A 15,037-nucleotide genomic window follows, 5' to 3' on the forward strand; every position below is an offset into this window, starting at 1 on the left:
CAATAGCGCAACCCAAAGCATTTTATTGCTTTAATCATATGGTATTGCTTCACCGCTCAAATCTAACCAGAACCAGTAGTACCTTATTTCTCCATGGCTCAAAGTCTGACCATAAACTCTTACTTACTCATCATCCAAAAACCTAAATATCTTCGAAAGGGAAATCAAGCTTAAAAAAGAATTCATTTCATAGTAAAACCTAACATTATTACAAAATCTCCCTTAAAACTTAATATTCTTATCTACTTTAAAATATAGTATTCATTTAAAACCTAGTAAGGGTAGGAAGATTCAATGTATGGGGTTTAATAATCTTTTAGGTTTAATAATTTTTTGGGTTTTTTATCCGATATATAATTTTAATCTTAGAATTTAATATTAATTTTACAGTTTAATGTTAATTTTAGGGTTTATAATCATAGTGTTTATAATATTAAAATTAGACTTTAATATTAATCTTAGTGTTTATAATCCTAGGGTTTAATATATCAATTTTTGGGTTTTTTATCCTTTGGATATATAATTTTAATCTTAGAATTTAATATTAATTTTACAGTTTAATGTTAATTTTAGGGTTTATAATCATAGCGTTTATAATATTAAAATTAGACTTTAATATTAATCTTAGTGTTTATAATCCTAGGGTTTAATATATCAAACTTAGGGTTTAATATATTACTATTAGGGTTTATAATATTGAATTTCATAATGTTATGGTTTATAATATTTGGTTTGATATTAGGGTTTAATATTTTGACGTTGGAATCGTATAGAAATTTTTCTAATGTCACATTGTGATAAACATTGTCACAATTTGATAGTCAATTTGACAATGGTTGTCACAATGTTACATTATATTGCAATTTTTTGAACATCACAATGTGACATTATAAAATTAGGGTATAATATTAGTGTTTATAATGTTGGGGCGTATAATTTTGTCTTTTTATTAGGTTTTCGAATCTTAGGGTTTATAATATTAATGCAAAGGTTTCTAATTTTAATCTTAGCATTTATAATATTAATCCTAGGGTTTATAATACTTATCTGAGGGTTTATAATATTAATACTAGGGATTCTAATATTAGTCTTAAAATGCTAAAATATTGTGACATTGGAATGGTACGTAAATCTATCCAGCATCGTAGTGTGACAAGCATTGTTGTAATTCAACAAGCAGTATGATACATTACATTGCAATTTATTCAATGTCACATTACGACATTGAATAATTAGGGTTTAATATTATGGTTTATAATATTAGGTTTAGAGTTTATCCTAGTTTATAATATTGGGTTTAGGATTCATAATCTTAAGGCTTATAATCCCGAGGTTTATAATATTAATCTTAGAGTTTATAATCTCTTCAATTTGTAATATTAATCCGAAGGTTTAATATTATTCCTTTGGGTTTATAATGTTAATGTTTTGAGTTTATTACTCCCTTTAGTTTATAATCTTATTAGTCTTTTAGATTTATTAATCCCTAATTTGTATAATAATATATTAGGGTTTATAATATTAATCTTAGGTTTGATATATTAATGCTATGGTTTATAATATTAATCCTAGGGTTCAATATTAATTCTAAAGTTTAATATTAACCTCTTGGGTTTACTAATCCCTTAGCTTTATAATATTAACCCCTTCGGTTTATTAACCACTTGGGCTTATAATATTAAAAATCCCTTGCGTTTATTAATCTTTTGAGTTTATAATATTAATAATCCCTTGGATTTATAATTTTCATCCCTTAGGTTTATTGAACCCTTGGGGTTTATTATATTATTGATAATATCAAGAATATTATCATTTTATTATAATATAATAATAACTATTATAAATGATCTCATAATGTAGGTTTTTGTGATTCATTATTTATATAAAATATTTTCGAGAAAATCATATATTTATTTTAATGTTGAAGCATTTTGAACCACCTACTATATAATTCATCATCAAGACATAAAAACAACAATCATTTTAATAAAAAAAAATATAATTATTTTAATACTTCTAACCTCTTAATATTATTAATAAAGTAAATTTGTTTTACCAATTTTTTTACTTAATTTTAATTTTTTAATTTTTTTTTTTTTTCTTTATACTAAGCTCCTCTTCTTTCTTTCTTTTTTTTAAGGTTGAATTATTGTTTTGTAATTTTAAAGATTTTTAAATAAGATTTTATTTATTTTTTATTATTATTATAGTTGGTTTTTTTTGGATTTTTTATTTTAATTTAATTTTTATTTGATGTATTATTGTTTTTTTAGTTTTGGTAAATATATATTTATTATATATATATATATATATAATGTTTTAATTTATTCTCTATAACTTTCCTTCTCAATATTATAGTATTTTTATAATAATAATAAAAATAAATTTGTTCAAATTTAATTTTTGCATCTCTACTATTTATTAATTCTCTGGTTCAAGCTATCTATCAATGTCTGTTTGAGAAACAAAGCCGTCAAAATCAAAACTTGAGAAACCACAACCGAGGGGCATCTAAGCCATCAAAATCACCGAGGGATCGCCCAGAATGACTTAACAATACACCCCATGAGGATCTACTTTATGTCCAATGAACTATTATTTTAAGATTATTATTATAATTATATATTTATTATTAATAATGTGGTTGTGCTAATCATAAATAACTCAGTGTAAAAATTCAATACCACCCTGGCAAATTATTGGTTACCCACCAAAAATGATGAAATAACTAATAATGGAGACTTTCATGAATGGGTGAGAATATTTTAGCATATTGTTTAGATTTTTTTAAGCCTCGTTCATTCGTCTTGATTCATGGGTAATAATGTAGCACAATATCAAAAGTTTATTTTAATCTTTCCACATCTGGTTTAATCATGACCATTAATGAATTGAATAGTAAATTTATAATAATATTTCGTAAATTTAATAATTTAAATCTGCATTAAATATCTGATTATTTGTGAGAATTCCATTAGGAAAAAGATTAGTGTGCCCGCTTCCAATAAAAAGGACGCCTATTATATGTGATGGTATAAAACATTTCACAAACCCATTAAAACATATTTCTGCAACCAAGGTGTTCTGCAACCAAGGTGAATCATGAAGAGGAATTGTCAGAGATTGTCAGAGATAGTTCTGCAACCAAGGTGAATCATGAAGAGGAATTATCTCACACTTTACTGCCAAATCTTTTTTAAGAGTATCAAGACGTCGCTCTCTGCCAATCTCACTCATATTATATCCTCCAAACGGAGCATCAAGATCAAATGCGAAGTAGCAATCGACCCCAAATAAATGTGATATATGATGCTATGAAACATCTCCCAAACACATTAAACCACAATTCTACAACCAAGGTGAATCATGGAGGGGAGTTATCACACACTTGACTGCCAAATAATTCTTAAGAGCATCAAGACCTTGTTCTCTGCCAATTCCACTCATCTTGTACCCTCCGAACGGAGCATCAGAATCAAATGCATAGTAGCAGTTGACCCAAATCACTCCTGCTCGAATAGATCTCGAAAGTCTATTGACTGTATCTATATTCTTCGTCACAATTCCAGCGGCTAAACCATATATTGTTTTATTCCCCCGTTCTATGGCTTCTTCAATAGTCCTGCGAATATCATCCTAAAGTTGTAAAAAGCAATTAACTGTGATACGAATCATGACGAAGAACAGATAGTGTAATATAATAGTTAATAATTTTTGTTTGAAATTCAAATTCTTATAGATGGCAATTTAAAGTCTATATTGCGTTAGAAAAATCTTACTTAAACTTGAAAATGGACATGACTGGTCCAAATATTTCTTCTTTGCCAATCTTCATCTCCTCCTAATACATCAAACCAGAAATAAATCAAACATAAAACATGAAAAAGAAATTATCCCACATGTTTTCTCTAAATTTTATTTTTTTAAACTGTTGTGAAATTAAAAAATTATGGCATCTAGTGTATGGCATTCATTGAGAGTACCTGCACATGGGAGAAAATGGTTGGTTCAATGTAAAATCCTTTCTCGCCGACGCGATTACCTCCTGTCAATAGTTTTGCTCCCTCTCGCCTCCCGAGCTCTATGTATTCCAATATTTTCTCAAATTGTGTCTTGTCAATCTGATCATAAAGGGAAGAGTATTTAACATGAATATTGGGTTACACATTGACACAAGTTTTTTTATGCTTATATTGCTCTCATCAATTCTTGTTGTTCCTTTCCAGTCTACCTAGCCAAAATCATTCTTCTTTGAAATACCAGATTCACATTTAGTACAGTAGAGCACAGTAGGGTTTCACCAGAGTACAGTAGGGTTTTCGAAACTATGGAATTCACATATGGAATCGGAATGTAAATTGCAGTTTCAGATTTCGGAGGTATTGATGACGAATTTCAACAAATATTGGTATCCCAGAATATGATGAATACAGTTCTAAAAATCACAGCCCCACACACAAAATTGCGGATATAATTGCACAGAAAGATTAAACTTACCTGAGGACCATGATCAACTTCTGGCTTGAAAGGATCGCCAACCACCTGCTTCTTCGCTCTTTCCACTACTCTCTTCACAAATTTATCGTGGATGCCCTCTTGAACATATATACGCGATCCTGCGAAGCATACTTGTCCCTGCCAACCAAATGAAACAGTAATTGGTTTGAATAATGGAAGGACCTAATAATTGACCATGACTACATAGTTGGGTTGTGCGTACCATGTTAAAAAATATCGCCCTGTGGGCAAGATTCACGGCCTCCTCAATATCAGCGTCATCCATGATAATCAAAGGAGATTTTCCCCCGAGTTCAAGAGTTACAGCTTTCAAGTTGCTCTGAGCAGCGGCCACCATGATAGCCCGACCTATTTCAGTAGACCCTGTAAAGGCAACCTACACAGAAACAAATACTTCTTTACCAATGTGTTCATGGTACCTTGATGCTAAGAAAGATAAATTTGAAACCTAACAGATAATTTACCTTATCAATATCCATATGGCTGCTTATTGCAGCACCAGCTGTTTCTCCAAAACCAGTTATTACATTAAGAACACCAGGTGGAAGCCCAGCCTGTTACAACAAGAAAACAATGAAACATTGGCCTGAAAACTTCTTGCGGATTAAAAATAATTTCTCACTAGAACGGTGGATAGAAATTTCGAAAACATGTAATGAGTTACCTCCTTGGCCAAATGCGCGCAATAAAGTGCAGTTAGAGGAGTTTGTTCTGCAGGTTTGATCACTACAGTGCATCCACAAGCCAAAGCAGGAGCGATTTTAATGAAAAACATGACCAGTGGGAAGTTCCAGGGTATAATCTGACCAACCACTCCAATGGGCTCATGCAATGTATAGCCCTGATATGGCCCTCCCATTTTTAATGTTTCCCCATGTATTTTATCAGCTGCTCCTGTACATGTTATGAAATTTATATATTATAATTATATAGAAACCATTGTTAATTGCATTTCCGGAACTGTGCAAGTTATATAATGTTTTTTTTTACTGATAATTATGAATGGCTGAAATAAATATTTGACAGTGGGAGGTCTTGTTAGGTTTATGAATGGATGAAATTAGTATTTGACCGTGGGAGGTATGATAATGGTTTTTGGTTAGATATTTGGTTGGAATCCAATAAAAAAATTGTCGTGAAATTTGGATTTTTGTTATTTAAATTGATTTTTTAATTATATATAAATTTTATAATTATCTTAAATTTAAGATTTCAATAGTATCGAGAAATTAGATCTTAAAATATCCCAAAAAAAACTTTACAAAAATCACACTTAAACACTAATAATAATTAGTCCGGATGCTTACAGGTTACAACCTTCGACAATGAACCATAATGAGAAACCCTCGTTGACCTACAACAAGATAAATCTAAGACTGGAATTTCCTCTTGATGGGAGATATTTTAAGCACGTATATCATGGAGTATTGACTGTTGAGTACCTGCAAAGTATCTGAGAGTCTGGATACACCCCGGCACATCGACAGCACGAGCAAGGGTCAATGGTTTTCCATTATCTAGGGTTTCAAGAGCTGCTAGTTCATCTATGTGCTGCTCTACCAAATCTGCGTACTTGTTCAGAAAGCGACCCCTTTCCTACACACAAAAGCAAACAAAAGCAAATTCTTCATCAGATCCAAATCACAAGGCAAAAGCAGAGGGCTGACCATGTATTACAGAGAATGCATGTATGGACAACGATATAAAGAATGATATTACATAGCCAGACATTCGAGGCCAAGGTCCGTTATCAAAAGCCTTCCGAGCGGCCTTCACGGCCAAATCCACATCATCCTTATCACCCTCTGCGACACGTGTTATCAAATCTCCTGTTCGAGGATCCAAAGTTTCAAAAGTCTTCCCTGCACCACCAACACCTTCCACCCATTAGTCGACAGAAATGCCAAACTCAGAATATTTAAGCATGCAAGTTTCACACAGGCATTTAACTTTAAGATAAAAGAAATAATCATATTTTCACTCGCTCATATTGTAGATGGGGATACTCGATTGTAAATTCAGGAAATATCCTAGAATCTGACCATCAGTTATCATCAGATTTTGAGATATTCTCCAAATCTACATCAATTTCCTCCCTAAATCTACATAACTTCAGGACAGAATTAAGAAAAAATTAAACATATACACAACTTATATCCCGAAATTAGTAAATAAAACTCAGAATATTTCAACATAGCATATAAATACCTGAAACTGCATCGACAGATTCTCCATCGATGAACAGTTTGGTGAATTTCACAGACACAATATGGTCCGGATCCGTACCGTTACCGACCCCACTATTTGAGCTATCCATTCTTTCGCGCAACCCCAATTCCTTGAATCCTTCACAACTGCACATCATTAGTTATTAAAAAGTCTTAAACATTGAAGTCAGACGCAGATCCATAGCAAAAGCCATGCACCCAATACTTAGAAAGTTGAAAAGTAAATGAAATGGAAAGAATTCCATTATAAGCAATACCTTCTATGGAGGAATCTCAGAGAGCTTAATGAATATATTGATATCCTATTTATAGGAAAATGACTGAATGACAGAGAAAAGAATTTCTCTAGGTGCGGGGCATAGACACATTTTCAATTCTACCTCCGTTACTTTCCGATCTCACAAGCAGAAACGGTTAAAGACGCTCCTTTTACCTCCGTTACTTTACAATCTTTACAATCTCACGAGCAGACAGTTAAATTCACTAATTGTAGCTCTGTTACTTTCCATTCACACGACCAGAAACTGTTCAATATCATCTGTGACCAGAAACTGTTCAATATAATCTATATGATTAAATTTAACTCTGAACTGAACGAGTCAACCCTTAGAAAGTTGGCGTAACGATCTTGGTTAGATTTTCAAATGTTCGTGATGTGTAGCTTTCTATTTTTAACATTATTGGGGAATTATAAATATTTTATTTTTGGTGTTGGAAGGTTTCTATGTCATGTATAGTTGTTATTGTGAGTTACGAGGAAACTTTTGATTCCTATGTAATGAGTTGGAGTCATTATCTAGAGGTGTCGAAGTTAGTGTGTGATTTCCTATATATGAATAATATTACAAGGTGATATTTGTGTTGTGCAAGATTTCCTATATATGAATAATATGTTAAGTGTGAAGCCAAATTCATGGAGGATTCTAGATCCTTCTACACCGCCATTAGTTTCTAGGTCTCCATCTAGAACACGTGCACGATTCTAAATCCTTCTACACCGTCATTAGTTTCTAGATCTCCATCTAAATCACATGCATGATTCTAGATCCTTCTACACCACCATTAGTTTTTAGATCTCCATCTAAATCACATGTAGGATTCTAGATCCTTCTTTAGCCTCTATAAATTTGTAATTTCTCTCGCCAAGGAAGGCAAACTAAGGCCCAAGCCTGTTATGTAATGCTAAGTGATTTCTGTTCTCCAGTGATTGTTTTATTTATTCCGCTATTTCTGATTGAGTAATCTTGTTGTTTCTCCATTTGTGTGCCTCTGAAATTATTCTTTGCTATCGTCGTCTAAGTCTCTGAGTATAAATATGTTGCGTGTTATGAATGCTCTGAAACTACTGGTATCGGAGCCAGGCTCAAATATCCACTGTGCAAGCCACTTAGCGCCATCGTCTTACTCTGGCAGCGTTCATTAAAATGTTGGATGTTACCTCTGGAGCTGTTAAAGGATCTGTCCAGGAAATCGGAAATCGTTGCAAAGAAGAGAGTCCAGGAAAAGGATCTGTTTAGGAAATAGCTGAGGAATGTTAAGACAATTGTTGCAATAAATAAAAAGATCGTGGGCATATGGTGAAACTTGCCATGAAGCCTAAAATGTGGAGTGCGTAAGTGCTTTAAGTGGAGTTCGTAATTTTTTTTACATCAAGCTTGCACATAGACGTCAAGTTTTTTTTTCAAACCAACGTATTTATGTGTGAATGTGAAAAGGTTAAAACATTATATATGTTTTTTATATTTATTATGAAACATATATAATTATATGTTGGAATTTTGAATTTAAAGGGAGGAAGGTCATTATCACTAAATTTTAAAGAGCAATAATTAAAGTTTTGGGGCGTGAATTTGATTGAAAATGGAGACAGTAGTTACATATATGGAGAAGTTGAGAGGGGCTAATTTTGCCCTATCGAAATCACAGATGGAGGATATACTGATTTTGAAGGATCAGTGTTTGCCAATTGAGGGCACAACAAAGAAACCCTCATTGATGACAAATGAAGAATGGAATAAGCTAGATAGAAAGGAAATTGCAACATTCTGCCAATATCTAGCAAAGAATGTGTATTTCAATGTGTCCGGAGAAAAGACGACAGAAGGATTATAGAAGAAGCTCCGTGATCTATATGGGAAGAACACGGCATGAAACACAGTGTTCTTGATGAAGAAGCTTTATAATCTCAAGATGAAAGAGGGTGCTTCAGTTGCTGAGCACTTGAATGCATTTAATACTATTACTAATCAACTTGCCTCTATTAAAATCATTTTAGATGATGAAATTGGAGCCATTTTGCTAACGTGTCCTATGCCAGACAGCTGGGAAAATTTAATTGTAGCTATGAGCACTTCAGCAACTATAGGGACCCTGAAGTTTCATGATGTCAGCAGTAGTTTAATGAATGAAGAGTTGCGACACAATTCAATTGCAGAAAACCAGGGAGGAGAGCCTCTAGCTCTAGCTGATCGTGGTAGGAGAATGGATCAAGGCTGGCAAGGGTGATCAAGATTGAGAGGCCGATCAAAATCAATGAGAGGCAGGATCATCTGCTTTCATTATGGCAAACCCAGGCACATGAAGAAAGAATGTCGATTCTGGAAGAAAGGACAAAAGAATCAAAGACTGTCCAGTACAAATCACAAGTAATCCAGCACAAATGAAGGTAAGACCACTGCTGTAGCCACAGATGGTGATGTGTTGTTTACTGTTTCAGTAGAGGATGCATGTGTATATACATATAGCAGTAGCTTTGATTGGATCCTTGACTCTGGGGCATCTCACCATGTAACCCCATGCAAAGATAGTTTTGTTTCATATAATCCTGGTGATTATGGTAGAGTGCATTTGGGGAATAATCGTTTTTGCAGTATTATTGGAGTGGGAGATGTCCAAATAAAGATGAAAGATGGACAAGATATATTTTTGAAATAGATCAGGCATGTACTAGAAATGCGCATGAGTTTAATCTCTATGGGACGACTGGATGATGAAGGCTATTCCACAAGATTTGGAAAAGGCTGGAAAATTAGCAAAGGAGCATTGGTCGTGGCCAAAAGATCCAAGATAAGAACATTATACACATTGAAGACACTGATAGGAAAATCAGATTTGGCTGTTGTCACAAAAGAAGGGAATTCAGCAGATCTGTGGCATAAGCGTTTGGGTCACATGAGCGAGAAGGGCTTAAAAATCCTTGTTGGTAAAAATTTATTGTCAGGTTTGATATCCTACAATCTTGATCTTTGTGAGCATTGTATATATGGTAGACAAATAAGGGTTTCATTCCTTAGAGGTGGCCATGACAGAAAGGAAAATGTGTTACAATTGGTACAGTCAGATGTGTTTAGGCCTGTTAACATCAAATCATTAGGAGGAGCATCATATTTTGTAACATTTATAGATGATGCATCCAGGAAGGTTTGGACATATCCTATGAAAAGTAAAAGTGAAGTGTTTGGAATATTTCAAAAAATTCCATGTTGTTGTTGAAAGAGAGACTAACAAATTGTCGAAGTGTTTAAGAACAGAAAATGATGGAGAATATTGCTCAAATGCATTTAAATAATATTGTAACAGTATTGGCATAATGCATGAGAAGATTGTGCTTGGTACTCCTCAACGGAATGGTGTCGCAAAAAGGATGAATCGCACCATAATGGAAACGGTGTGAAGTATGTTGTCCAATTCTAATTTGGAGAAGAATTTTTGGGCTGAAGCAATCAGGACCGCTTGCTACCTCATAAATAGATCTCCAACTACAGACTTGGATGGTGGTATCCCTAAAGAAGTTTGGACTGGTAAGAATTTGAATTGTTCTCACTTGAAAATCTTTAGATGTGAAGCATTTGTACATATTCCCAAAGAAAATAGAACTAAGCTAGATGATAAATCTATGAAATGCATTTTCTTGGGATATGCGGATGAAGATTTTGGTTATCATCTATGGGATCCTGTCAAACATAAAATTATTAGAAGCAGAGATGTTATATTTAATGAGTCAGAAATGTTCAAGAGGACTGTAGGTGAGTTGGAGGTCAAGAAGGTTATTGACATGTTTGAAGAGAAGTAGGAAAACATCCCACCAATACAAGAAAATGAACAGCGAATTCAGGAGCATGAAGAACAACAAGTGGAAAATGATGAACAACAAGAAGAAGGAATCTTACAAGAACCTTTATAGGAGATTCAACTTGATAATGCACAACCACAGTTGGTTCGCAAATCTTCTAGGCCTCATAAGCCTTCACAAAGGTATCTTCCTTCAAACTATATTTTGTTGACTAATGAAGGCGAGCCTAATTGTTTTCAGGAAGCCTGTAAAGTTGAGCACAATGAAGAATGGAAGAAGAAATGAACTCTTTGCTAGAAAATAAAACTTGGGAGTTGGTAAACCTCCCAAAAGGTAGAAAGGCTCTACAAAACAAATGGGTTTACAGGATTAAGCATGAAGGTGACAAAAATAAGGAGAGGTATAAAGCAAGGCTGGTGGTGAAAGGTTTTGCCCAAAAAGAAGGTATTGACTTCACTGAAATTTTCTCACCTGTGGTTAAAATGTCATCCATTAGAGTCATTCTTGGTCTAGTTGCTACTTTAGACTTAGAATGTGAACAGTTATATGTAAAAACTGCTTTCCTTCATGGTGAATTGGAGGAAGAAAGTTATATGGAGCTGCCAAAACGCTTCATAGAAAAAGGCAAAGAAGGCCTTGTTTGTAGGTTGAAGAAGAGTCTCTATGGGTTGAAACAGGCACCTCGATAATGGTACAAGAAATTTGATTCATTCATGTTGGAACATGTTTTCCAGAGGTTAGAAGCTGACCATTCTGTCTATATCAAGAGGTATGATCGAGAAAAGTATATCATATTATTGTTATATGTGGATGATATGTTGATTGTTGGGCATGATAAGAATAAGATCAATAGGTTGAAGAAATATTTGCGTAGCAAATTTTCAATGAAGGATTTGGGACCAGCACAACAGATATTGGGCTTGCAGATTATGCGTGACAGGAAAAACAAAAGGTTGTGGTTGTCACAAGAAAAATATATCAAGAAGGTGCTTGACAGGTTTAATATGAAGGATTCCAAGCCAATTGGTACACTCCTTGCAGCGCACTCCAATCTGAGTACTGAATTATGTCCTAGTGATGACAAGGAGAAAGAAGAAATGAGCAAGATTCCTTATGCTTCAGCAGTTCGCAGCTTGATGTATGCCATGGTATGCACACAACAGACATTTCATATTCAGTAGGAGTAGTGAGTAAGTTCCTTGCCAATCTAGGCAAACAACATTGGCAAGCAGTAAAATGGATTTTGAGGTATCTCAAGGGTACTAGTCATTATTGTTCATGTTTTGTTCATAATAAGACTGTGCTTGAAGGATTTATAGACGCAGATATGACTGGAGATATGGACACTAGAAAGTCCACTACAGGTTATTTGTATACATTTGCAGGTGCAGCAATATCTTGGGTGCCAAGGCTACAAAGAATATTAGCCCTCTCTACAACAGAAGCAGAGTACATAGCTGCAACAGAAGCTTGTAAAGAGATGTTGTGGATGCAGCAATTCCTAGGAGAGATAGGAATAAAGAAGGACAAGTATGTGTTATATTGTGATAGTTAGAGTGCCATTCACTTGGTGAAAAACCAAGCACATTGACTTAAGGTACCATTGGATCTGGAATGTGTTGGAGGAAGAACAATTATCCTTGGAAAAGATCCATACAGATAGGAAACCTATTGATATGCTCACTAAGATTTTACCACGAAATAAACATAAGTTATGTAGAGGCATGGTAGGACTCGGTGTGACTTGATTCATGACTCTTATTTGGCTTCAAGTGGGAGAATGTTAAGTGTGAAGCCAAATTCATGGAGAATTCTAGATTCTTCTACACCGCCATTAGTTTCTAGATCTCCATCTAGAACACATGCATGATTCTAGATCCTTCTACACTGCCATTAGTTTCTGGATCTCCATCTAAATCACATGCAACATTCTAGATCCTTCTACACCACCATTACTTTCCAGATCTCCATCTAAATCACATGCATGATTCTAGATCCTTCTTTAGCCTCTATAAATTTGTAATTTCTCTGGCCAAGGAAGCCAAGCCAAGGCCCAAGCCTGTTATGTAATGCTAAGTGATTTCTGTTCTCCAGTGATTGCTTTATTTATTCCGTTGTTTTTTATTGAGTAATCTTGTTGTTTCTCCATTTTTCTGTCTCTGAAATTATTCTTTGCTATTGTCGTCTAAGTCTCTGAGCATAAATCTGATGTGTGTTATGAATGCTCTGATCTAACATAATATTACAAGGTGATATTTGTGTTGTGCAAAATCTCTCTGCTCAGCTCTCTTTATTTTTCTAACATGGTATCGGAGTTGGTTCTCGCTTGACTCAGCTTGTCTCCCTCAAGGGAGGGCCACAAAAATGTGAGAAAGCCCTGAATTTTATTCGTGTAAATCAATAGGGTAGGAGATTGTGTGGTGTTAGTAAATTATATTATTTTATTTGTAGATATGTTCACCGTATGTTTGAGCGAGATTGGATGTACTGGGTTTTATCGATCTATATGTTGAATCAAAAGACGATTCCAAAAATTTAAGTGCCATGAATGCCGAGGAGGTGTGGGTGCAATTGCTATGAAAGTGCATATAGGTGTGTGGAGACCGCCATTTTCCTATCCGAGTGCAGATCGAAGCCATTTCTCTTGAAACATGTCAAGAGTTTGAGGATGCTATTCAAATTCTATGGTTTCTGTGGTTCATCATGGTGCATTAAAACCAAATCTAATATTTGTTTCATGTATTTGGAGTAACCCTGTTGGATCGTTTTGTGTAAATTTGACTGTAGAATTATGGAGAGTTTTTTGGCATTCATTAAGTTTTTTGCAACCTGAGCCTCATTGGATGATCCCGTTGGTTAGGCATCAATTTTTATTTGTGTCAAAGATTGTTTAATCTACTTAATTGGCATAATTTGAAGGACATTGGAATTTTGTTGTGTGAAGTATTGGAGTTGTAACTCAAGAAGTTGTAGAGCCTCTATTAAATATCCTTCATAACCATAGATGATCAATCTTGAGTTGTCCAAAGAGGGAGGTTCTTCTCGCTTGGAAACACATAGAGGGACCTGCATTGTGCTTTGAAAGGAAATAAAGGCTAAGCAGTGGGCACCACTGTAAGTGGAGGAGCGACGTGCCCACATGTTATGGAGCATGAACCATAACGTGCACTGTGATTTGAACCCTCGACATGCTAACAACCGTTTAATGCATTTATTATATTGGCTAGTCAATCGCAACAAGAAGTTGAATTGAAGGTTCAATATGTGGCTCTTGATGCCTTTCTGACTCCAAGGGAAGATCACGTTGGTGACTGAGGAGGTGTTGCACATGAATGAGGAGGACTTAAGCTACGTAGTGGGATTTGAATATATTCAAATTCGGCAGCATGAAATAACGAGTTGCTTGCATTGTGTGGGTAGTTGGTGGCTTTAGGGAGGTAGATCTCATTTTTTGCGTCTGCGGGGATGAGATCTTTGCATCAACTTGTTGCGAGCTCACTAAAATCACCATGGAAAAGCTTGGAAACATGGGATAGAGGGCCTGTGTAAAGGAAAGAAACACTGCTTGAAAGATACATCTATAGGGATCCATGCTAGAGAAAATCCAGATCTTTACTTAAGTAGATGTCAATGACAAGATCTATCGTGTGCCATTTGGGCATTCAAGGAGCCTTTGGGCATGTGCTGGTATGGTAAGGCTGGGAAGTTAGTATAAAATGAGCAGGGTATGATTCTCGTTTCCTAATTTCATGCTTGAGGGCATCTTGGCATTCAAGGAGAAAGCTAACAGGGGAAATAATCTTAAGCATGGAATTTATATCTCTAATTGTCATATGATTGTTTTTATTGTGGTTCTAGTGGTAGTTTTCTATTTTTCTTATAAAATATAGTTGGTGGTTCTTAAACTAGAAGCCCTGGTGTCTGAAACATAAATTATTGTGTGTTTATATTGGTTATAAAAAGTGTTGTTAGTTCTGAAAATGGAAACCCCGGTGTTTGCAACATCAATTCTTGTGTTAGTAAAGTCAAGTTGTTTGATAAAATTTTGAACACATTCAGTATTGAGACCTCCATCCTAGCAACTGACAGATAGTTGAAAGCGAAATATCTGACAAATGGTGGTTGGTCCATAGGATGGTTCATTACTTGACTGCTCTTATCGTGGAAGCCCTGACGAGCCGAGTTGTTAATATTGTTGGTCTTGCAAAGCTCATCAACG

At 34.7% G+C, this 15,037-nt stretch overlaps 1 protein-coding gene across 1 annotated transcript; it reads right to left on the reverse strand.

Annotated features, from left to right (window-relative positions):
• Positions 1 to 3,328: 3,328 nt before the first annotated feature.
• Positions 3,329 to 9,040, reverse strand: LOC149205722 (aldehyde dehydrogenase family 2 member C4-like). The gene is made up of 11 exons (XM_089393537.1): positions 9,008 to 9,040; positions 6,727 to 6,790; positions 6,238 to 6,380; positions 5,961 to 6,114; positions 5,183 to 5,412; positions 4,983 to 5,072; positions 4,721 to 4,894; positions 4,498 to 4,635; positions 3,984 to 4,121; positions 3,780 to 3,841; positions 3,329 to 3,622 (listed from the first exon to the last, which is right to left on the reverse strand). Exons 1-11 carry the CDS (start codon positions 9,038 to 9,040, stop codon positions 3,349 to 3,351), a joined length of 1,500 nt encoding a protein of 499 aa, XP_089249663.1. The 3' UTR covers positions 3,329 to 3,348.
• Between the last annotated feature and the right edge of the window lie 5,997 nt (positions 9,041 to 15,037).

Source organism: Pinus tabuliformis, chromosome 1_2, assembly GCF_031772625.1.
Source record: "Pinus tabuliformis cultivar Carrire ecotype Pingquan chromosome 1_2, CPIR1, whole genome shotgun sequence".
In the NCBI taxonomy this organism is placed as follows: domain Eukaryota; kingdom Viridiplantae; phylum Streptophyta; class Pinopsida; order Pinales; family Pinaceae; genus Pinus; species Pinus tabuliformis.